The sequence below is a fragment of the Pongo pygmaeus genome, chromosome 11 (genome assembly GCF_028885625.2).
Source record: "Pongo pygmaeus isolate AG05252 chromosome 11, NHGRI_mPonPyg2-v2.0_pri, whole genome shotgun sequence".
Classification (NCBI taxonomy): Eukaryota; Metazoa; Chordata; class Mammalia; order Primates; family Hominidae; genus Pongo; species Pongo pygmaeus.
Genome location: NC_072384.2, coordinates 115,791,277 through 115,814,387, shown reverse-complemented (window position 1 = coordinate 115,814,387; position 23,111 = coordinate 115,791,277). Strand labels below are relative to the sequence as shown.

The 23,111-nt window shown below is 39.2% G+C and overlaps 2 protein-coding genes across 23 annotated transcripts in view; one reads left to right on the top strand and one right to left on the bottom strand.

The window, feature by feature from the left end:
• The window catches only part of FN1 (fibronectin 1), a 75,590-nt gene extending 57,828 nt beyond the window's left edge, over nt 1-17,762 (top strand). For 4 of the 20 annotated variants that reach the window (XM_054477447.2, XM_054477441.2, XM_054477456.2 and 1 more), the window contains 13 exons: nt 349-436; nt 1,922-2,098; nt 2,884-2,973; nt 3,208-3,387; nt 5,185-5,274; nt 6,294-6,485; nt 6,579-6,685; nt 8,151-8,289; nt 10,566-10,730; nt 12,968-13,093; nt 13,613-13,719; nt 16,547-16,657; nt 16,996-17,762. In XM_054477447.2, coding sequence (XP_054333422.1) covers nt 349-436; nt 1,922-2,098; nt 2,884-2,973; nt 3,208-3,387; nt 5,185-5,274; nt 6,294-6,485; nt 6,579-6,685; nt 8,151-8,289; nt 10,566-10,730; nt 12,968-13,093; nt 13,613-13,719; nt 16,547-16,657; nt 16,996-17,067 — 1,644 coding nt within the window. In that variant the 3' untranslated portion in view covers nt 17,068-17,762. Of the gene's footprint in view, nt 1-348; nt 437-1,921; nt 2,099-2,883; nt 2,974-3,207; nt 3,388-5,184; nt 5,275-6,218; nt 6,686-8,150; nt 8,290-10,565; nt 10,731-12,967; nt 13,094-13,612; nt 13,720-16,546; nt 16,658-16,995 lie in introns of all 20 variants that reach the window. The other 16 variants (XM_054477448.2, XM_054477446.2, XM_054477455.2 and 13 more) reach the window with 4 other exon arrangements.
• The window catches only part of ATIC (5-aminoimidazole-4-carboxamide ribonucleotide formyltransferase/IMP cyclohydrolase), a 68,779-nt gene that overhangs the window by 1,688 nt on the left and 43,980 nt on the right, over nt 1-23,111 (bottom strand). Inside the window, exon 16 of one of the 3 annotated variants that reach the window (XM_054477463.2) lies at nt 17,341-21,709. The exons of 1 other annotated variant lie outside the window; for it this stretch is intronic. In XM_054477463.2, coding sequence (XP_054333438.1) covers nt 21,683-21,709 — 27 coding nt within the window. In that variant the 3' untranslated portion in view covers nt 17,341-21,682. Of the gene's footprint in view, nt 1-17,340; nt 21,720-23,111 lie in introns of those variants that run through there. One more of the 3 variants, XM_063647927.1, reaches the window with a different exon arrangement.

Sequence of the window (23,111 nt, the reverse complement as noted above, 5' to 3'; positions counted from 1 at the left end):
TCTCTTTGCCTCTCTATGATAAGGAAAAAATTATGATTTGCACCTGTCAGATCATAAAAAAGAAAAATACGCTAATACCCACTTTTCTCATTTTTTTACCAGCTTAGTTTAAGTATGCAATCTATGGCTTACCTAAGCTTAACCGCTAAGAGCATTTTAAAATTGATAAATATGTTTATCACCTGCACTGTAGGAATGAAATTAATCTAGGAATTTTCAAGGTTGTGAGTTTTGTTGGTTTGTTTATTTTTTATTTTCTAACCATTGCATTTACCTAATGCTGTAGTGAAACTCCCTGGGTTTCAGTTGCGGACATTGCTAAAGCTCACCACGCCCTTATTTCTCTAGGTGGCCACCAAATATGAAGTGAGTGTCTATGCTCTTAAGGACACTTTGACAAGCAGACCAGCTCAGGGAGTTGTCACCACTCTGGAGAGTAAGTAACAAAATGTCTTCATATGGACAAACCTTCTGTATAGACAAAAATTAAAGAATGGTAAATCAGCGGGTTTCAGTGGCTCATGTCTAAAATCCAAGCACTTTGGGAAGCTGAGGCGGGAGCGTCACTCGAGGCCAGGAGTTTGAGACCTACCCGGGCAACATAGCAAGGCCCTGTCTCTTAAAAAAAATAAAATAAATAAATGATTTTTTAGATTTATATGTTAACAATAGAATAAGTCCTAATTTGAAAATCGATTTGATTGCCTTTTTGACGCATGACTGTCATCTTTTATACCCCTTCAGAAAGGGGTCTACTGACCCATAAAATGGAATCACTTCATAAGCTTATAATGTTGATACTATGGACTAGGACTGACATCTAGTTTATGCTCTACTTGTTAGAATTTGTTTTCATAGAGCTAAGCTTGAGGAGACCCCACTGGCTTCTGCTATATCTTAACAATGCATATTAGGCCATTCTTGTATTACTATAAAGAAATACCTGAGACCGGGTAATTTCTAAAGAAAAGAGGCTTAATTGGCCCACAGGCCTGCAGGCTTTACAGGAAGCATGGTGCTGGTATCTTCTTGGCTTCTAGGGAGGCCTTGGGAAGCTTATTCATAGTGGAAGGCCAAGGGGGAGCAGGCACATCACACGACTGTGGCAAAAGCAAGACCGAGAGAGAGAGAGTTGTGGGGGAGGACCTCACATATTTAAATGACCGAATCTCTTGAGAACTCACTGTCATAAAGAGGGCACCAAGCCACAAGGGATCTGCCCCCATGATCCAAACATCTCTCACCAGGCCCCACCTCCAGCATTGGAGATTACAATTCAACAGAGATTTGGACAGGGACAAATATCCAAATTATATCACAGCACAGTAACCATTGGACAAAAACAGGCTTAGATTCTAGTCTTCTGTTATATCAATACCTTGATGTATGCCTTTTCAAAAGTCAGGTAAAGTGTCAAAGTTTTATCGTTTATAAAAGAGGGATGGCATTGTACCTGTTGAGAGAAAATACAAAATACTTGCCGTAATATTAGACACACACACACTCTCTCTCTCTCACACACACACACACACACACACACACACATACACACACACATAATTGTTAGCTGGCCATGTTATTATAACTCCTACCACACATATTTTTACATTATAATACATTAATAATTTTAATATTTATTGAAGTATTTGTAGATACTATAAAGCCAGCCCTGGGAACCACTGGTAGTATCTATAAAGCTTTTCAGTTCTTCAAAATAAAATGTCTGAGAGGTAGATATTTTCATATTTTCTAATTATAGTTGACCTTTCTCTCTGAATGCCAAAGGAGATAATCTACACATTACTAGTTATATATTTCTTGAAATTGAAGAATTTGATATATACTAAGGAAATGTTTTAAAATACCAAAACTACATGGATGAGCCAAGCAGGCACTAATCTCTAGCTATGCTCCTGTGCAGATGTCAGCCCACCAAGAAGGGCTCGTGTGACAGATGCTACTGAGACCACCATCACCATTAGCTGGAGAACCAAGACCGAGACGATCACTGGCTTCCAAGTTGATGCTGTTCCATCCAATGGCCAGACTCCTATCCAGAGAACCATCAAGCCAGATGTCAGAAGCTACACCATCACAGGTCAGGCAACTCACTGCACTAACCACATTTGTTAACAAATATCCACAATGTAAACGGGCTTATTAATTGTTCTACGACTGACAATGATAAAATTTATTTTCAGTGTTATCATAATAACCCAGTTTTAGAACGTTATTTTCACGCTATGATCAGAAATAGTTTTGTCCCTTGAATGCCTGATTTTGTGTAATATTTGTCATGGAAATGGCATAAGTTTCAATCAACAAGTTTGATCTTTCATCATTGTGCCCTTTCTTATTTAAAAAATTATAAGGTTTAAAACTAAAATAAATAAAAAATAGTGATGTATAGATCTTAGCATTAGTATAGATTAAAAAGCATAGTTAATATAACAGTAAACAATACTACTTAATAAAGGTCAAAATTGTAACCAAAGAATATTCAATATCTGAGGTCTTTTTTAGCTTTTTAAAATTGTGATTCCAAGGCTCAACTATTGACCATCTGATTATGGTAAAGAGAAAACCTCAATAAGTGGCTGCCCCCCATTCCACAAGAGGGCCTCTTCCAACATAGCATTTTTGCTTTCCAGAATTTACTTTAGCCAGTGTCCTTGTCTGCATCAGTGATTCACTTTCGAGATATGTTTCTTGTTAACAGTTAACATCCATACCATGCTCTACTTTACTGTTCAAATGTGGACCACTTTGGTAGTCTGTATAAATATGGGATGACAGAAGAACCCAGGAAAATTGCAGACTAGCTTGAGAATTCTCCTAGTAAAAAGCAAGAACTGGTAAAAATCATCTCTTCTCAAATCCCAGGTTTACAACCAGGCACTGACTACAAGATCTACCTGTACACCTTGAACGACAATGCCCGGAGCTCCCCTGTGGTCATCGACGCCTCCACTGGTAACTATACCTTCTACTGAGGAAATGCCACTGACTTGTATGCAGTCAGTCTCATGAACTCAAAAAACAAATGTGGGGTGGATATTTTTGTATTATAGATTCCAGAGAATCCTGTTTCCGGTTTACAGTATTCTCAGATTCTTTAAGTGTGTTTAGAAGGGCTCCGGAGAAAAGTGTGGGAGTAATTTTTTTGGTTATTTGCCTTCTTAGAGACTTAATTTTGTTTTCTTTCAGCCATTGATGCGCCATCCAACCTGCGTTTCCTGGCCACCACACCCAATTCCTTGCTGGTATCATGGCAGCCGCCACGTGCCAGGATTACCGGCTACATCATCAAGTATGAGAAGCCTGGGTCTTCTCCCAGAGAAGTGGTCCCTCGGCCCCGCCCTGGTGTCACAGAGGCTACTATTACTGGTATTGCTGCTTCCATGCTGTCATTTTCCTTCTTACTACCCAGGACACATGAAGTCCTTAGCAAACTCCCACAGCGTCTTTGATACTGTGTCATGAGAATGCAAAACTCTGCTCCTGATAACCTCAAAAAGCATTCTCTGTATAGGAGTGGTAGAGCTTAATACATCCCAAAAGGCATGAGTGAAGAAAAATGCAATTTCAAGACTGTCCTAATGGCATGACTAGACTCATGTTTTCCTTTTGCTGCAAGTTTGCCAGATACCTGTCAATTCAGTCCTGGAGAAAGATATTTTTCAAAGCACACTAGCTGATTGTGATTCTGTCATTACACTCAGCTCTCTACAGATATGGCAATCTTGCAGGACTTGCCAGAGCACCACCTGCCATTGACCTTGTTGACCACTATCACAGGATAGGTCTTGAGGCAGAGCAATCCCAACCACCCACGTTGGAAGAATGCCTGGAATGGGGAATAAGAGTTGGCCACCTCGGTGGGAAAGACTAAGCCTCTAGTATTATTTTTGCCCAAGAGATGAAATATTTAAACTATCTGTATTAGTCTGTTTTCATACAGCTATAAAGAGGTTTAATTGACTCACAGTTCCGCATGGCTGGGGAGGCCTCAGAAAATGTACAATCATGGTGGAATGGAAAGCAGGCATGTCTTACATGGCAGCAGGAGAGAGAAGCACAAAGGAGGAACTTCCAGATACTTTCAAAACTATCAGATCTTGTGAGAACTCACTATCATGAGAACAGCCTGGGGGAACCACCCCATGATCCAATCACCTCCTCTCCTCTATACATGGGGATTAAAATTCCAGATGAGATTTGGATGCAGACACAGAGCCAAACCATATCAATCTGTATAGAGTATCACCTGGACTTTAAAATTCCCACAGAACATACAGACATTAGAAGGAGACACTGGCTTTTTAGAATTGGGGAGAACAGGAAAATAGAAGCAGACATGAGAGGAATTGAACTAGACACTTCCCACAGAGGCTGCACAAACACTGGCCAATGTCTCCTACCTTTCACTTGCCTTTAGTTTCACTTTTCATTGATCTGCCACTGAGGACTGCTTGGTTATTAGGCCTAAGCAGATTCACGTATATAATCTGCAGGACTCTCTTTCAAATTTATATTCCAGTGGTGGTATATGATGCTGACAGATTCTCTTAAGTTCAAAAAGGCAAATAAGACCACATGTTAAAAGAATACCCTGGAAAGGCCAGGTGTGGTGGCTCACGCCTGTGATCCCAGCACTTTGGGAGGCCGAGGTGGGCAGATCACAAGGTCAGGAGATCGAGACCATCCTGGCTAACACGGTGAATCCCCATTTCTACTAAAAATACAAAAAAAAAAAAAATTAGCCAGGCACGGTGATGGGCGCCTGTAGTCCCAGCTACTCGGGTGGCTGAGGCAGGAGAATGGCTGAACCCGGGAAGTGGAGCTTGCAGTGAGTCAAGATCACACCACTGCACTCCAGCCTGGGCAACAGAGCAAGACTCCGTCTCAAAAAAAAAAAAAGAATACCCTGAAAAAGTTAGTTAGCCAAAAAGTGTCTATTCAGGTGTCAGATATGACAGTAAGGTAATTAATTTGCGATGTGGACTTTATATGCAGGATATTTGGGTGTTTATGGAGGAAAAGTGAAGTCGATTTTACCTTCAGGAGGCCAGCAGCCAGCTGGAGAGGAAGTGCCTGCTCCCAGTAGCGTCTGCTGGTGAGACCGACTTCCACTTGACTAGCTGAGCCCATTGACATAATGTAACGGTTCTATTCTCCCTTCAGGCCTGGAACCGGGAACCGAATATACAATTTATGTCATTGCCCTGAAGAATAATCAGAAGAGCGAGCCCCTGATTGGAAGGAAAAAGACAGGTAAGAGTATCTTGCAGGTAACAAGCAGAAAGTTAGGACAAAACTAATAACAAATGAGCAATCTTGCAATATGAAAAGGTTCTCCATGTTTTGATACATTTCTTGTGATTTTTTTTCTAACAGCATAGTGTGTTATATTGTATTCTTTAATAGGAGGAATAATTTAACATGCACTGCAGAGTTTGGTTTTATTTTTTTTTCTTTACTACAGCCACTCAATATAAAGCCTTGTGATTCGCCTTTTAAAAATTCAAACAAGATGTTAAAATGTAAAACCAAGTTGCTATCATTGCTCCTTTTATACCTTCTGTTGAATTTTAAAATGTTTCCTTTTTTAAAGGAGGGAGAGAAACCTCTCACATTTATCTTTATTTGGTTTCTACCACTTAGAGCTAAATAATGTCTTACTTTTGCATCCAGTTTCAGTTAATTTCAAGAAAATGCTGTATTCGTGATGATAGGAAAATTTCAAAAATGAACATGTGTGTTTTATCTATTTTTACCATTTCAAACCATGAAAAACTGTTGAGCCAAACCTCTGTAATTCTCATACTTATGACACTGATATGATTAGTCTGGATTCTACTTCCTACAACTTGCTTCTCAGATTTAAAAAAGAAAGAAAGAAAAAGACTGCACATTTCAGTTCCATTAGGTTTAATCTGAGCAGAGGCAGCTTCTATGGGGCTCAGTGGTTTAAAGCTGTGTGTATGATAAATTCATACTAACACTTTTTTCTTTCTAAACTATAAAGAAACCTTTGAGAAAAATCCTAAAGATTTCTTTCTGGAAAAAGTGTTTTGTGATCCCAAAACTGCTCATTTTCTGGTGGCTTTTATCAAATTGATGAACAGTCATTGTCGCCTGAATCGATTATTATCATTGCTGCTACTTCCTGGAGCTTAATGCGCTTTGCTTTTTTGGCTCTAACCTCTCTTGGCTAGACGAGCTTCCCCAACTGGTAACCCTTCCACACCCCAATCTTCATGGACCAGAGATCTTGGATGTTCCTTCCACAGTTCAAAAGACCCCTTTCGTCACCCACCCTGGGTATGACACTGGAAATGGTATTCAGCTTCCTGGCACTTCTGGTCAGCAACCCAGTGTTGGGCAACAAATGATCTTTGAGGAACATGGTTTTAGGCGGACCACACCGCCCACAACGGCCACCCCCATAAGGCATAGGCCAAGACCATACCCGCCGAATGTAGGTGAGGAGATCCAAATTGGTCACATCCCCAGGGAAGATGTAGACTATCACCTCTACCCACATGGTCCGGGACTCAATCCAAATGCCTCTACAGGACAAGAAGCTCTCTCTCAGACAACCATCTCATGGGCCCCATTCCAGGACACTTCTGAGTACATCATTTCATGTCATCCTGTTGGCACCGATGAAGAACCCTTACAGGTAATTAATTTTTCTCTTCACTTCTCATGGGGCAGCACAGAAAGGAATAAGTTAGGTAACTGAAGTGACCAGCCCTTGGATAAAAAGTGGCTTCATGGCCAGGCGTGATGGCTCACGCCTGTAATCCCAGCACTTTGGGAGGCCGAGGCAGGTGGATCATTTGAGGTCAGGAGTTCAACACCAGCCTGGCCAACATGGTGAAACCTCGTCTCTTGAAAAAAAAAAAAAAAGTGGCTTCGCTTCTAGAACCTCTTAGAAGATGGCACATTTAAGCCCTGCTTTTTTTTTTTTAAATCCCAATATGGCTTTACTTTGGAGGACATGCCAGAGAGTCACTAGCTTTTATTTCATAGAGAAAATGAAACTATTTCTATCATTCTCACACATTTGAGGTTCCTTTTTGAGTAAGATAGACAAAGAGATGATTCTAGAAAAGAAAGAAAAATATTCTACTTGAATTTCATTTGTGTGCAGAAGTCTAAAACACTACCTTTACGATTTGTCCTTGAAGAACCCCACTATCTACAATATGTCTAAAGAACATAAAACAGGTGAAGCTGTGCATAGCAGCTGATAAGTGATTGATTCTCTAAAACGTATATTCTTTGTGTTGACAGTATCAATTTTTTTTTCCCCCGAGACGGAGTCTTGCTCTGTCGCCCAGGCTGGGGTGCAGTGGCATGATCTTGGCTCACTGCAACCTCTGCCTCCCAGGTTCAAGTGATTCTCCTGCCTCAGCCTCCCAAATAGCTGGGATTACAGGCATGTACCACCACACCCAGCTAATTTTTGTATTTTTAGTAGAGACGGGGTTTCACGATGTTGGCCAGGACGGTCTCGATCTCCTGACCTTGTGATCCGCCTGCCTTGGCCTCCCAAATGCTGGGACTACAAGCATGAGCGACCCACTACACCCGGCCCACTGACAGTATCAATTTTTATTGTGTTGTTACTTTTAAAAAGTGACAGAATTTAAAAACTGACAACACTGTAGGAAATTTATGAGCTTAGAAACACGAGTTTGAGGATTTGCCCAACTGTTTTAAGGACTCCACACTGGGGTCAGATGTCACCTGGAGGAGCATGACTGTGTCTCCCATATAGTGTAGTGTCCAGGTTTTATGTGAAGCAAACATGGCCAGTGCTTCCAGAGGGCTTATGCAGACCTGCGACTGAAGCAAGATCAAGGGCAGGCCGTCTCTAGTATTGTCGAGGGCTCCTGGTAACTACGGAGCACATAGGTAGATTGTTGGCAGGAAAATCTGTCAGGAATGATAGCCCCTATCCTTGTTCCATTTCTCTCCTCAGCTGTTTAGGACCACTATACCCTCCTTCCTTTTTTTGTTTTTTATTTTTTGTCTTCCTTCGCTTTGTTTAAACAGTGAGGGTTATTGGTAAGAGGAGAGCCCGTGTCATTCCTCACTATAATGCTTTCTCTCTGCTTTGGATGTACCGATAATTGCAGTTCAGGGTTCCTGGAACTTCTACCAGTGCCACTCTGACAGGCCTCACCAGAGGTGCCACCTACAACATCATAGTGGAGGCACTGAAAGACCAGCAGAGGCATAAGGTTCGGGAAGAGGTTGTTACCGTGGGCAACTCTGGTATGTAAACATGTATTATTTAGATACTGGCTCCCCTCTGCTCTACACCAGAGATGGGCTTTTCTGTTGACTGTACCTTTGTTGCCATTGTCTTGTTATCTTTGGGAAATAATGCAACACATCAACATGAAATAAATGAGCAACTTTATATTAAATTAATCTCTCCCCCAACTTCTGCCATATCTTGTTGTCTTCACAAAATGCATACATAATTGACAGACTCCCAAATGGTGATATGATTATAGATCTGGAAGGGACTTCAAATATTATTTAGTACAACACTCTGAGTCCTTACTTGTGAGTATCTGAGTTGATACAGGGCACAGGTTTCCTGATGTCTTTTCCCAGACCTTCTCCATCTCACCATGCTGCTGTCCTCTTCAGTGATTCTTAAATACTGAAACGATTACCTATAAAGAAAATACCCCTTCTGCAGACATGGGGACAGTTGGCTTTTGCTCCTGACGTAAAATGCCACCAACATTGTGCATGTCTGTCTGCAGAGAATGTTATTCCAATGTTAATCCATTTTTCCAATGTTATTTCCATTTTTTTTCTGACTATATAGGTCAAAAGCTTCTATAGAGGTTAAAAGATCATTGACTCTTCTTTGTAGCACCTGGGAAATCCTTTTAAATCAATAGTGTGCCACCTGGCTGCTCAATTTGCAGCAGCTGAAGATTCACCAAGGCACATGAGATAGGGGATAATCAAAACCGTGAATCCCGAATCTTCCAACAGGGGAGTTCTCTACTCCATACCAACAGAGAGTGCTAAGTCCTGTCTTTGCCAAGTGACAGATTTTATTCCTAAGGCCAGTTGCTTAATTTTAGCCTCTTCCCTCATCTGATAGAAGACTGTGCTACTTTACATGTATAAATTCCTGTGAATTAAGCAGTTGAGCATTTGGCTGGAGAGAGGTTGGGAGGAGATTATTTTGTGTTTGTTGTATTACATATCCACAGTAATGCTTATCTTTGCCTTTTGTGGTTTTACTAGTAGAATGCCATGTGAACAAAATTTTCAAGAGCAAAAAGGTCTTTGTGCTTTTCTAAGTCATTTTTTTTTTTTTTAAAAAGATTCCATCTCTTTAACTTTAGTTAGGATGGAATTTGAACTCCTGGCTCTTCTGAGTATAGAAACACCTAGTAACAATTTAAGTTCCTTCCATTTTTCTTTTAAACTCCTTATTCCCAGCAGCAGTATTCTACATTCTAACCAGGTTCTCCTAGCTTTGAGACGTCTCAGACTTACCAGCTCTCCAAAATGCTATTTTCTTCAAGGGTGACACCTTTTAAAAATTAGGCACCTCAAATATCTACTGCTTTTGAGCTTTTAAGTTTTGCACTGTAAAAAGAAAAATACACAGTGGGATTTTAAGTCAAAGTAAATTAGTTTATTTAATTTTTAGGTAGTAATTTGAAGCATGCTTTGTTTGCATAGTTTTTTTAAAATAAGGTTTTCCAAATCATAAAGAGATAAGATCTTAGGTAACATGAAGAGACTCCCTTACTTATTCCTAAATCATCTGTATTCCAAGGGCATTTTCTTATTTGGAACAGTTGACCTCACTGATAAAGCGGTCTCACCACTATAATAACAATGTCCAAAATCTAGGCTTTCTGCACTATTATGCAAAAATTACAATAATAAAAGTGAAAATTACATTATAATAGTATATTAAAATGCTAAGACTTTTGCATTATAAGCAAAAGACAGCCTTTAATAATTATTCTTTATTTAGTGAACACTTTCTAAGTCTTGGAAAAGGGTCAGTGTTTTGAATTCATGACCTTATATAATCTTCACAAGATTCCCCAGGAGGTATAGATATTTTTATTATTACCCTAGTATTGCAGATGAGGGAAGCAAGGCAGAGTGATGTTAAATAGCTAGCCCAAGGTCACTCAGGTACCAATGGAGAGGCATCACTAGTCTTTGCATCCCACTAAAATTCTCAACTAGCTTAAATTGCCTCAAGATCTGTTCCATGTTCTATAAAGCAGTTTCAACAGAAACGGCAATTATTTTAGAAGGGAAAAATAAAAGATGAGCTTCCTGTCGGATGCCTGTGACAGGTGTCCACTGACTACATCTACCCATGGTTTTTTAGAGCAGTTAATGCTTTGATAGAACAGATGAATGCCTCTTAATCCTCCTGGAATTTTTGTTTTAGATTAAGTCATTGTATACAATCATTCGGTTTTCTTCTGATGGTCCAAATCAATTAATAAGATGTCTCTTTTTGCTTTTTCTTCCTTTCCTTTTCTTCATAGTCAACGAAGGCTTGAACCAACCTACGGATGACTCGTGCTTTGACCCCTACACAGTTTCCCATTATGCCGTTGGAGATGAGTGGGAACGAATGTCTGAATCAGGCTTTAAACTGTTGTGCCAGTGCTTAGGCTTTGGAAGTGGTCATTTCAGATGTGATTCATCTAGTGAGTAGCTGCTTTGTCCATCCACTTGCGTGTTCGTCTCAAGTTCCATGCATGCACTCATGTGCCAAGGAAGCATGTTTGGAAGACACAGGTTCTTCCAAACATGAAGCAAACAAGGGAATACTGTTTGACTCGAAGTAATATTTTGCATCATAGAAAAATGATGGGAAATTTTACTTGTTGGACATTGCTTCATTTCAAGGGTTGTATGCCAATACAACTATTAATTAAACATAAGATTATGGTGCTAATTTGATTTTTGAAATTTTCTATGAAAACAAATTGATAAAGACTTTTGGAACCAGGTCTAATTAAGAGTATTAGAGACACAGAAAAACCTCAAATCTCTTTTAATCTTCAGTGTTGAATGAGATCAGAGGTGAACATTTAGACTCAAAAACACTGTCTCCTTCAACATAAACCAAACATGCACATATCATAGTACCCATGCACACACTTTTGCATCACACACATAGCCCAGGTAGCTTGAATGTTGCTAGAAATATAAAAGAAAAAACAGATAATCTGCTTTTAGATCATTAAAAATCAACTTGAATTGATAAATGTTTGATTTTCAAATTCTAATAGGTTTTAATTTTCCAAATTTTTTAAGTTAAAATGTGCCCAGGAAATATCTATTATGCTTTGAGATTTAGGATTAGAATTTATAAACCTTTCATTTATTCTTTGTGTTTAGGAGATGTGATGATTATTGACAATTGGTTCATTTTTATAGGTGTTGACCGTTATGCCTATAAATAAGCCTCCTATAGACATAACAGAAATCATATCCTGTGGAATTAGAATATAAGACTTGGTAAAAAAGATTTTCAAAGTTATTTTACTTAACTTGTATACTTGAAATCATTTAATCCAGACTGAAGTTGTAAAAGCCAGCCAGTGTTTTCAATATAGACTTCCATGTTTGACCATCTGAAAATGAAAAACACTAAAAACATCACATGCTGTTTAGGAGCTGGAAATTTTAATATTTGCCTTCAAGTAGGTGGTTTTTAACTCCTGAAATTGAACTATGTTTAAGTTCGTATGTTTATTACCTGTTTGAGCATTTAGGTGCAATTGTGGGAGCAGGGATGTCAAGTTCATTTATGTGACTCTTTGGCTCAACTTACATAATCTTTGTTTTGATGTCATAGTTTTCTAATTATTTTACTTTGTAGCTTAAGGCAGTAATTTTATTGTTGATAAAATCGAAAAAGTAGTATATTGTTATATAAGCTTCTGAGGTGTGTTTTGTTGTATAAGCCCTGGAGGTTAAAAAGTCATCTCTTATGTATAGTAGTTAAAGGCATGTAACTGTGACTTTTAGATATTCCACGGAACCAGACTTATTTGATGTGGATAATAACCAATGATTTAGCATTTTGTTTGCTTTTGTTTTGTTTTAGCCAGGTTCATTTTTTTTACTCTTCCCATGTACACGAAACAGGTGGTGGCATGTAGAGATCAGCTGGTCCTTGTTTTATGGTTAATTGAACTACTTTGTATCCAGGGTTTCTGCAAATCCAAAAGTCATTTTTCATCTAGGATCTATTCCTAACAGTCTACTCCAATCCCACTTTAGTTTTCCACAGTTTTAAATCTTAACAGTGAGAATTCAAATGAAAGTCATTTCATTTGACTATTCTGATGACATGATTGTGGCAGAATAAATTGGGTCTTAAAATGTCCTAGAAAATGGTAAAAGATAAAAAATATTTTAAAATTCAACCAAAGAAATGGCCCATTGTCCAGACGTGGTGGCTCACACCTATAATCCCAGCACTTTGGGAGGCTGACGCAGGTGGATCACCTGAGCTCAGGAGTTTGAGACCAGCCTACCCAACATGGTAAAACCCCATCTCTACAAAAAATACCAAAAAAAAAAAAAAAAAAAAAAAATTAGCATTGTGGGGAGTGCCTGTAATCCCAGCTACTCAGGAGGCTGAGGCAGGATAACTGCATGAACCCAGGAGATGGAGGTTGCAGTGAGCTGAGATTGCACTACTTCACTCCAGCCTGGGTGACAGAGCAAGACTTTGTCTCAAAAAAAAATAAAAAGTAAATAAATAAATAAAATAAAATAAATGGCCCATTATAGGGGTTTTTATCTTTAACTTGCTATTTCTTCCAGATCGTGGTTCTGAAGACCCTGTGACACATCCCAGTTCACCTACTGTCTTATGAGTCAGAATATACAAATAACTTTTTGGTCCTGACTTTCCCCACCCCTACAGGATGGTGCCATGACAATGGTGTGAACTACAAGATTGGAGAGAAGTGGGACCGTCAGGGAGAAAATGGCCAGATGATGAGCTGCACGTGTCTTGGGAACGGAAAAGGAGAATTCAAGTGTGACCCTCGTATGTCATCACAGATCATTTTTAGTGCCTTATTAAGCATTCTCACTTTCATTATCAGGCTGTAACTCTCATTCACAGAAATGACTGGAGACTTTACATCTCCTTGAGGAGTGAACAGTGGGTTTCTTAATCTTTTGATTTGGGAAAGTGGAGACAAGGTTCAAAAATGAGTCATGATTTAATGTTATTACAAGACACTTTAGCCCTTTTCCAACCTGAGTATTTTGACCATTATCTGCAGTAAAATGCTACAAAGAAGCTTTATTGGTCTGTAGATTCCACTTTTAAAATATGATTTCCATCTTCCCGTTGGACCCTTTCCAGTGTATTAGGTCTAATTTTTGGAAATGCCACCCTAAGATCTGTATAGCAGTACTTCTCTTATGGATGATTCACATAAATATGTGGAATTTGTGCTGTGATGATACAAATTTAGGACAGAAATAGAACCCACTCCTAGATCAAGTCTGCAGTATTGTTCTCAGCTTACGCGTGCATCTGTCTTGTGTCTATATGCAGATGAGGCAACGTGTTATGATGATGGGAAGACGTACCACGTAGGAGAACAGTGGCAGAAGGAATATCTCGGTGCCATTTGCTCCTGCACATGCTTTGGAGGCCAGCGGGTAAGACCGCATGTGCCAGGCTCCCTACAAGTTAGATAAGATAAAGGGTGGGCTCCTGCGAGGATGTGTCGTACACACAGGAGTGGCAGAGACCCTTCTGAAGTATTAAAATACCACATTTCCTGTTGGCATACAGCTGCTGACATAGAGCTCTAGAGTAGCTCTATGTCTACCTTATATGCCATTCATTCTATTACTCTTAGTAGAAAGAATGAATGGCATGTAGAGTACCAAAAACACAAGTCTTGAGTCATTCTTAATAGCAATACCTGTCATTTATACGATGTTAGAATCATTTTCCTAAGCTCCCTAGCATGTCAGAGATACTATTTACACTGAAAAAAAGTGAAGCAGAGATACTATTCAAATTAATTAGTGGTAAATAGAATGTGTTTCATTTCAGCCAGTTCTCCCCAACCTGGGCAGCCTGAGACCCTCCCCTCCCCTACTATTCTCAGGCTGCTTCTATTTTTCAGCAAAGTGTTAAGTGCAGTGTAGCTCTAGGCCTCCAGCTCCATTCTGATGGACAGGTGTCCCCATGGCAACGTTGTTAAATATTTTGAATAATATCTCAGATGTAAGAAAATGCCACTTCTTTTACCCTCTCTCTTGATTCAGAACAGATCCTTGTTATAGGTCTAGCACTGTGGTAAGTAGTATAGGAAAAACAGAGGAAATGAGAAATGGCTTGGCTCTTAATGATATAGTTGAAGATGTTAAATTAGCATACATTTCGAAGTCAAGCTAATTAAGTTCTAAGTGAGTCTGACAAATACAGTTCTGGGTAGGCTGGAATTAGCAAGAAAGAGAAGCATGAACTGGCTGAGGTTTACGATGGCTAAGGTTTAGTTGGGAGGAGAGAAAGCAGAGAGACAGAAAGCACACCCCCTGGGATAGAAACGAGCTGGCCCAGGTGGGCTTTGGTGAGCCAAACCTCTGCCTGCTGTCTTCTGGTAAGAAATTAGATGGGAAGAAGTGGCTTATGGAGGGCCTTGGCAACCCATTATTTAAGCCAGTACTTCTCAACCATTTCTAAAATATGCCCAGTATAACAAAAAATAATAAGCCTTTCTCTAATACGATTTGAAATTTCAAAATGAAATTATGTGTAACTCAAAAGCAATGGAATGTGACAGCCCTTTGTTTTCAATGAAGACATGCCCACCCAGCAACTCCCCAAATCCTGGTGGGTGACAGGTGTGCTTCACACTCAAGGGTGAGACTCATAGGTTAATGCCAAATGCATTAACCAATTACAGGTATCCAAGATGCAAAGAAACATGACGGAAAATAGTCTTTGGGAAAATTAATCTTTAGGAAAATTAATCTGGCAGCAGGGGTGTTCAGGGGCCTGCCTTGGCCCCACCAGGGGCAGCCCATGGAAACTACTATGATCTTGTTTCACCTCCAATGATTACATGGGGAGGGAGGAGCTCCCAATTCTGATAGAGGAGAACTGGAGATTGGAATTTAGACTGAATTCAGTATCTCTCTCTCTCTGTCTCTCTCTCTCTCTCTCTCCCATTAACACTTACAACAACTGTGATCGTATGACCTTAGAACTCAATCATTCTGGTATAAAATTGTGTGATGGAGAATGAATTTGCTGGGAAGTTGATTTTGGTCTCACTTCAGCATCTTCTCATTATTTATGCACATGAAACCTTTCACATGTGACACTTATTCTATTCTCAAGTAAAGTGCTAAATGAAACATTTAAGACAGGAGTGGAAACTGTTCACTTTCTCATATGAAAGCAAGATTCAATGATTCTGTAAGGAGGTAGTCGCTGGCATTGCGTTAGGTATTAAGGGGCATGTGCGCTTAAATAGAGAAATATGTCTAAAATATTTAAATTCTAATATAAAAAAGAAAGTGATTGTATTATTTAGGGCTGCATTTTAGTTGTAAGAAAAAATTCCAACTCAAGCAAAAATGGCCCACATAATGGAACAGTCCCAGGACCCACTGGCTTCAGGGGCTGCTCCAGCAATGGCGCCCGGAGTCTCTCTTGCTCCGCATGCCTTCCCATGCACTGGCTTCATGCTTCAGTGGGGTCTCTGCTGATGGTGCCATTGATGACTGACCTCCATGAGCTTGCTTTACCCCCTCCCAGCTTAAGAACAGTAGTGAAAGAGAACATGTGTCTCCTCCCATTTCCAGCAAAAACTTCAGGCAGGAGCCTCACTGGCTCAGCTTGGTCCCATTTCCATCTCCCATGCCATCTCTGGCCAGGTGACAGGCTACCATGTCACTGCCTAGGGAAGTTTAGGAAGAGAGTGGCAAAGTGGTGCATTAGAAAGAACATGGCCGGGGTCACCCCACCTCCTGGGCAGCAGGCCCAACTCCACCAGTGGTCCACTGTGTGACTTCCCTGCTCCCTCTAAGCAAGTCACTCCTCTCCTCTGGGTCTCTGTTTCCTTACCTATAAAATGAGAATGTTTCTTCATGTGATCTCAAGTCCCTTTTAAAATCGCTAGGATTCTTTGAAAACCTTTTCTATCATCTAGTGCAGAGAACTTGTTGAGGAAGTTGGGATTGGAATGAGCCTCAGCAGATGGGCAAGGTTTGAATAGGAAGAGAAGAGACATTTCAGGAGAAAGAAACAACATAGAGAAACAGATGTAGGTATAAGATATGGTAATAAGCCAAAATGTATTCTAAGAGTTATAAATGCATGAAATCATCATCAAAGCTTCCTTAGTGATTAACTGCTTATATTTTGCCAGTGCATATGATGTGAAATTTTTCTTTAACTCAAACACTAAATTACGATGTCCTCAGGTTATCATAAACCCCATTTGACTTCATGCCTCTACTCTCTCAGGGCTGGCGCTGTGACAACTGCCGCAGACCTGGCGGTGAACCCAGTCCCGAAGGCACTACTGGCCAGTCCTACAACCAGTATTCTCAGAGATACCATCAGAGAACAAACACTGTAAGTGCATTAGCACCACGAGTGTGTTCCCTCATACTAGACAGTCTCTTTCTATAGGTATCTTTCTTCAGAATGAACCAAGTGTTTTAATTTAAAAAAAAAAAAAGAACTCATAAATGACTTAAGTGAAACACTGTATTCCATAATATAGTTTAAGTTATAATTTATTTAACTCTTGAACATCTCCTATTGCCCAGTATGCTACTAGGTTCTTGAAAGTAGGAAGAAATATTATCCTATCTATAAGCAGCTGTCATGAGTCCCCACCTCTATGCATTTTTTTTTCTGTACACTTCACAGTATTTGCCACTCATTTTTTTTTCCTTCTTTTTTAACAGAATGTTAATTGCCCAATTGAATGCTTCATGCCTTTAGATGTACAGGCTGACAGAGAAGATTCCCGAGAGTAAATCTTTCCAATCCAGAGGAACAAGCATGTCTCTCTGCCAAGATCCATCTAAACTGGAGTGATGTTAGCAGACCCATCTTAGAGTTCTTGTTTCTTTCTTAAGCCCTTTGCTCTGGAGGAAGTTCTCCAGCTTCAGCTCAACTCACAGCTTCTCCAAGCATCACCCTGGGAGTGTCCTGAGAGTTTTCTCATAAATGAGGGCTGCACATTGCCTGTTCTGCTTCAAAGTATTCAATACCGCTCAGTATTTTAAATGAAGTGATTCTAACTTGTGATTTGGTTTGGGATCAATAGGAAAGCATATGCAGCCAACCAAGATGCAAATGTTTTGAAATGATATGACCAAAATTTTAAGTAGGAAAGTCACCCAAACACTTCTGCTTTCACTTAAGTGTCTGGCCCGCAATACTGTAGGAACAAGCATGATCTTGTTACTGTGATATTTTAAATATCCACAGTACTCACTTTTTCCAAATGATTCTAGTAATTGCCTAGAAATATCTTTCTCTTACCTGTTATTTATCAATTTTTCCCAGTATTTTTCTACGGAAAAAATTGTATTGAAAACACTTAGTATGCAGTTGATAAGAGGAATTTGGTATAATTATGGTGGGTGATTATTTTTTATACTGTATGTGCCAAAGCTTTACTACTGTGGAACGACAACTGTTTTAATAAAAGATTTACATTCCACAACTTGAAGTTCATCTATTTGATATAAGACACCTTTGGGGGAAATAATTCTTGTGAATGTTCTTTTTCAATTCAGCAAACATTTGAAAATCTATGATGTGCAAGTCTAATTGTTGACTTCAGTACAAGATTTTCTAAGTCAGTTGCTACAAAAACTGATTCATTTTTGTCACTTCTTCATCTCTTCACTAATGGAGATAGCTTTACACTTTCTGCTTTAATAGATTTAAGTGGACCCAAATATTTATTAAAATTGCTAGTTTACCCTTCAGAAGTATAATAGAAATAATCTTTAGTTGCTCTTTTCTAACCATTGTAATTCTTCCCTTCCTCCCTCCACCATTCCTTCCTTTATTGAATAAACCTCTGTTCAAAGAGATTGTCTGCAAGGAAAATAAAAATGACTAAGACATTAAAAGTATTTGAATAGTATAATATGGAGGAGTTTTATCTTAGGGAAACCCCATGGTATGATAACCCCCATCTAACATGTCTTACTTTGGGTCAGCTGACACTTTTAGCATGGCTTGATAAACTCCCAGCTAAACAGTTTGTTTACTCCTGATCTGTAAGGGTCATTTCTTTTTCAATTTAACATTGAGGAAACAAACTTTGGGATTAAATTTGACATTCAGGCCAGGCGCAGTGGCTCACACCTCTAATCCCAGCACTCTGGGAGGCTGAGGCAGGTGGATCACCCAAGGTCAGGAGTTTGAGACCAGCCTGGCCAACATGGTGAAACCCTGTCTCTATTAAAAATACAAATATTACCAGGCGTGGCGGTGGGCGCCTTTGGTCCCAGCTACTCAGGAGGCTGAGGTAGGAGAATGGCTTGAACCCAGAAGGCGGAGGTTGCAGTGAGCTGAGATTGTGCCATTGAACTCCAGCATGGGGCACAGAGCAAGACTCCATCTCAAAAAACATAAATAAATAAATAAATACATGTGACATTCAGAATAGTAAATAGTGGAAATGCAAATAATTATTAATTAGTAAAAAATTAGTTCATAATAAAACATGCAAAGCACTTTTAAAATATACTATTGTACAGTGAAAGAAGGTATTTCAATAAATACCTGGCAAAGAATATTAAAACTACAGAAAGATACTTCCTCATGTTCATTTGAAAAAAAAATACTCCCATTTGAATTGATTTACAGTTTATAAAATGCTCTGACATTTAGCTATCTCATTTAGAGGGAGGTTTTAGAGCTTAATTTTACAGGGAATGAAGCTCAGATGAGGTTTCCTTAGCAAAATACAGACCCAGCCCCTGGACTTCTATTTATTACTGATCTTTAAGCTTTATCAGCCCAATAGTCACCAAGAGCTGCTCTGCATGTTTTTTAAAAATCACAGAAAGTACAAAATAAAGGTGATATTAAATGACTGTCTCACATATGTCGGTCATCACTGCACCCTGGAAAGAGAACGTCATCTTGATGCCAATCTACACACTGTGGGAAGGGACAACCCCGAGACACATGTGCTGCAAAAAGTAAGCTGATGCCTCCATATTCACAGGTGAGCTGGTAGAGCAGGCCCTTCATCTGAATCTTGCTTAAAGCCTTGATATCTAAAAACATAAGGAAAGAGCAGCTTTGGGTTGAGACTGATGATGCTTCAAACCACTTGCCTAACTACAAACCTAAAAATATTTACCCTAAAATGCAGTGTAAGGGCCGGGAATGATGGTTCACACCTGTAATCCCAGTACTTTGAGAGGCCGAGGTGGGAGGGTTGCTTGAACTCAGGAGTTCAAGGCCAGTCTGGGTAACACAGCGAGACCCCTGTCTCTACAAAAAATAAAACAATTAGCCAGGCATAGTGGCACATGCCTGTGGTCCCCATAACTTGGGAGGCTGAGACAGGAGAATCGTTTGAACCCAGGAGGCAGAGGTTGCAGTGAGCCAAGATTGTGCTATTGCACTCCAGCCTGGGCGACAGAGTGAGACTTCGTCTCAAAAATAAAAATAAAAAAAAAATGCAGTTTAGGCAAATACAGTTGGACTGTATTAACTAAATGGATAGCAAGCCCCTTTACTTTTATGTTGAAATGTAAAAAACCTCAAGTTCCCCACTTAAGGTCAGGAAAAATGCCACCTTTTCCAAAATGTCTGTTGGATTCTCCAAAGTAATACATTAAATTTATGAAGTAAACGAATAGCAAATTAAACACATTTACATGGTCTTTTCTTTTAGCATCACAATGCAAGAATAATAAAACTTTCTTTTGTACTGACTATTTCTCAGCAAATAGTGTAGTATAGAGTTTTGTCTTGGGAAAACCCCATAGTATGATAACCCCAATCTAACGTGTCTTACTTTGTGTCAGCTGACACTTTTAGCATGGCTTGATAAGCTCCCAGCTTAAACAGTTTGTTTACTCCTGATCTCAAACAGGAGAACCAACTATTTCCAAAGATCTTTTGCCGTTTTTATTGATTCTGGTTATTACTTCCCCCAAGAACTGTTTTAAGCAGGCAAGACTGAAAAGGCATTACTAAAAGAAAAATCTATATTTAGGCAAGAAATCAACAATTCAAGAAAAATTAGGTAAAACTAGTAAATATTAATCAGACTTTAAAAAGAAATATCATCGTTTTAAAGTTTTACATTGCCTTGCTACACTTGATTTGTAATAAAACGTATTGTTACGTTTTATATTGTTTTCAGCTCTAATAATCTAAGTGAATTATGCAAATAAGTCTGTATAATAACATCGCTATACACCTGTAGGGCACCCTTTCTATGGAGGTGAATAAAGAAATCATCAGGGGGAAATTAAAAGTACAGGAAATGACTTTTCTATTTAATTATATTTCCATTGAAACTTCTATTCCATTTCTAGTGGTTTGGTGGTATGAAACTCATTAAAGTGATTAAGAAACATCACATCAGCACGTTTAAGTGCTGAAATTACTTCCTATTTAGTAAGTTCCCATTACTGTGGTAGGGAATGTGGCAGGTTACAATTTAAAAATCCCATTTTCAAGGGAGACAATTCAACTCTCAAGAAAAAAAAAAAGAAAAGACCGCTGTTGGGACTTCCCATGTTTGGAAACATTTAAAGATTACCATTAAGGCTGATAAAGCAGAAGAAACACAAAGATGACCTTGCAGAAACTAAGAAAGTTTTTTCAAAAATATATGGCACTTATACTTGAAATGCACGTTGTTTTCATTATCACATCGTCTCACTCCATATCCTCATTAAAATAAAAGATTCAATTTGAACTGCAAACAGAAACCTATATAAATTACAAATGAAGAGAAGAAAATATGTAGTAAAAGAGCAAGAGAAACAGGGCTTCAGCTGAAAGTCCCAAACGGGAAATTCCTTTTTTAACATTCCTCAGCAGAGTCAGGTATGAGATATTAAAGCATGTTTTACATTTCCTTGAATTCCTTTTTACTTACTCTTTAGAGACATACAGGTTTTAACAATCTCAGGAGCCAAATTTATCTCCAAAACAGCTCGTGTGGAGCCCCCAAAGGACTGAAACTAGCATTGGTTGAAGCTGTACAAGGCAGCCAGCCCAGGGTGATGGACTGGGCCTTGGCATCAACTGCCCTGAAGCTACCCAGCAGAGCAGGCTCCCTTAGGCAAAATACATCAAAGGCCAAGGAGTCTCCCATTGAGCCCTTTGCAGCTTGGTATATTGTAAATGGCCATTTCATTCTAGAATGAAGCACTGCCTTTGCCAGGAGACTGCTGGACAAGACTTTACAATGAAACCTGCCCATCTCTGTAATTCAGCTTCAGATGTAAGATGCTGAGCCAAGTGCTGGAAAGCTATTTTTTACTCAAAAATGTACGGCGATGGTGGAGGAACTGGAACCCTCATTCATTGCTGGTGGAAATGTAAAACAGTGCGGCTGCTGTGGGAAACAGCCTGGCAGCTCTTCAAAACGTTAAACAGTCACCATACGACTTCACAGTTCCATTCCTAGATATAACTCGAGAGAACAGAAAACATATGTTCATACAAAAACTTGCACACAGATGTTCATAGCAGCATCATTCACAGTAGCCAACCATGGAAACAACCCAATGTCCATCAACTGACGAATGGATCAACAAAATGTGGTATATCCATATAATGAAATATTTGACCATAAAAGGAATGTACATGCTGCAACATAAACCTTTAAAATATTATGCTAAGTTGAAGCCAGACACAAAAGAGCACATATTATGTGATCCAATTTATGCAAAATGTCCAGAATGGGCAAATCCATAGAAACAAAAGGTAGATTTATGGTTGCCAGGGGCTGGGGCGAAGGGGAAATGAACAGTGATGACTAAGAGTTACCTTTTGGAGTGATGAAAACTTTATGGAACTAGATAATGGTGATTATTGCACAATTTTGTGAATATACTGAAAACCGCTGAACAAATACACTTTAAAATGGTTAAGATGGTGAATTTTACATTACGTAAATTTTATCTTAAAAAATGCCACTTCAGTTATAGAAAATCTAATTTTTGCTCCTTCATGAGGAAGAGATGTGGGGTAAGAGTAGATGAAGGCTGAAGGAACTCAGAAACTTTGTGGCTACCAATTTGGAAACTGAAACAAAATTATCCATAAATAGACTTATTATTTTTCATAGTAATTTCCATAGGTTATCTTCCACTTGTTCCTATGCTTCCATATACACAAAAGCATTATGAAAAGAATTAGCATCTTTTTGAAACAGTATTTATCATGACTCAGGTGGTATTTTAAGTGCCCGCAATATTTTGTCTCATTTGCTCTTCAGAGCAACTCTAAGACGTCAGTATTGTTCTCATCTCATTCTACAAATTGAAAGTGAGGGAAAGGCAAAGTGAATCACTAAACATCACATAGCTTGTAAGTAGAACCGGGACTCGAACCTGATAGACTAGCACCGGAATATGTGCTTTCAGCCAGAAGCTATTCAGCCTTTTGGAGGAATGAATCCATCCCCATTTTACAGAAGAATCAAACTCCAAGAGGGTTAAGCTATGTGCCCAAGATTGCCCACCTACTGACTGGCAAAACAAGGTAGTGATTATCCTAAGAGGCACAAAGACAATTTCCTCGAGGGAAAGATGGGAGTCATGATCAAGCACAGGAATGTGTGGGCCTTCTAGCAAAATCTCCTTCTTGACCTGGTTGGTGGTGACATAGGTGTTTGCTTAAAAATTATACTTTAAATAGTAAAAGTTTCATGCACTTTTCTATATGCATACTTCATTACAATTTCTTTTAAAGATAAATTTGTGCCTGGCACAGTGTTTGGCAAAAATAAGGTATAAAAATGTCCAAGAATGGAAGGTACTGTGAGCTTAAAGACCTGCAGGGTTCAGCCGGGCACGGTGGC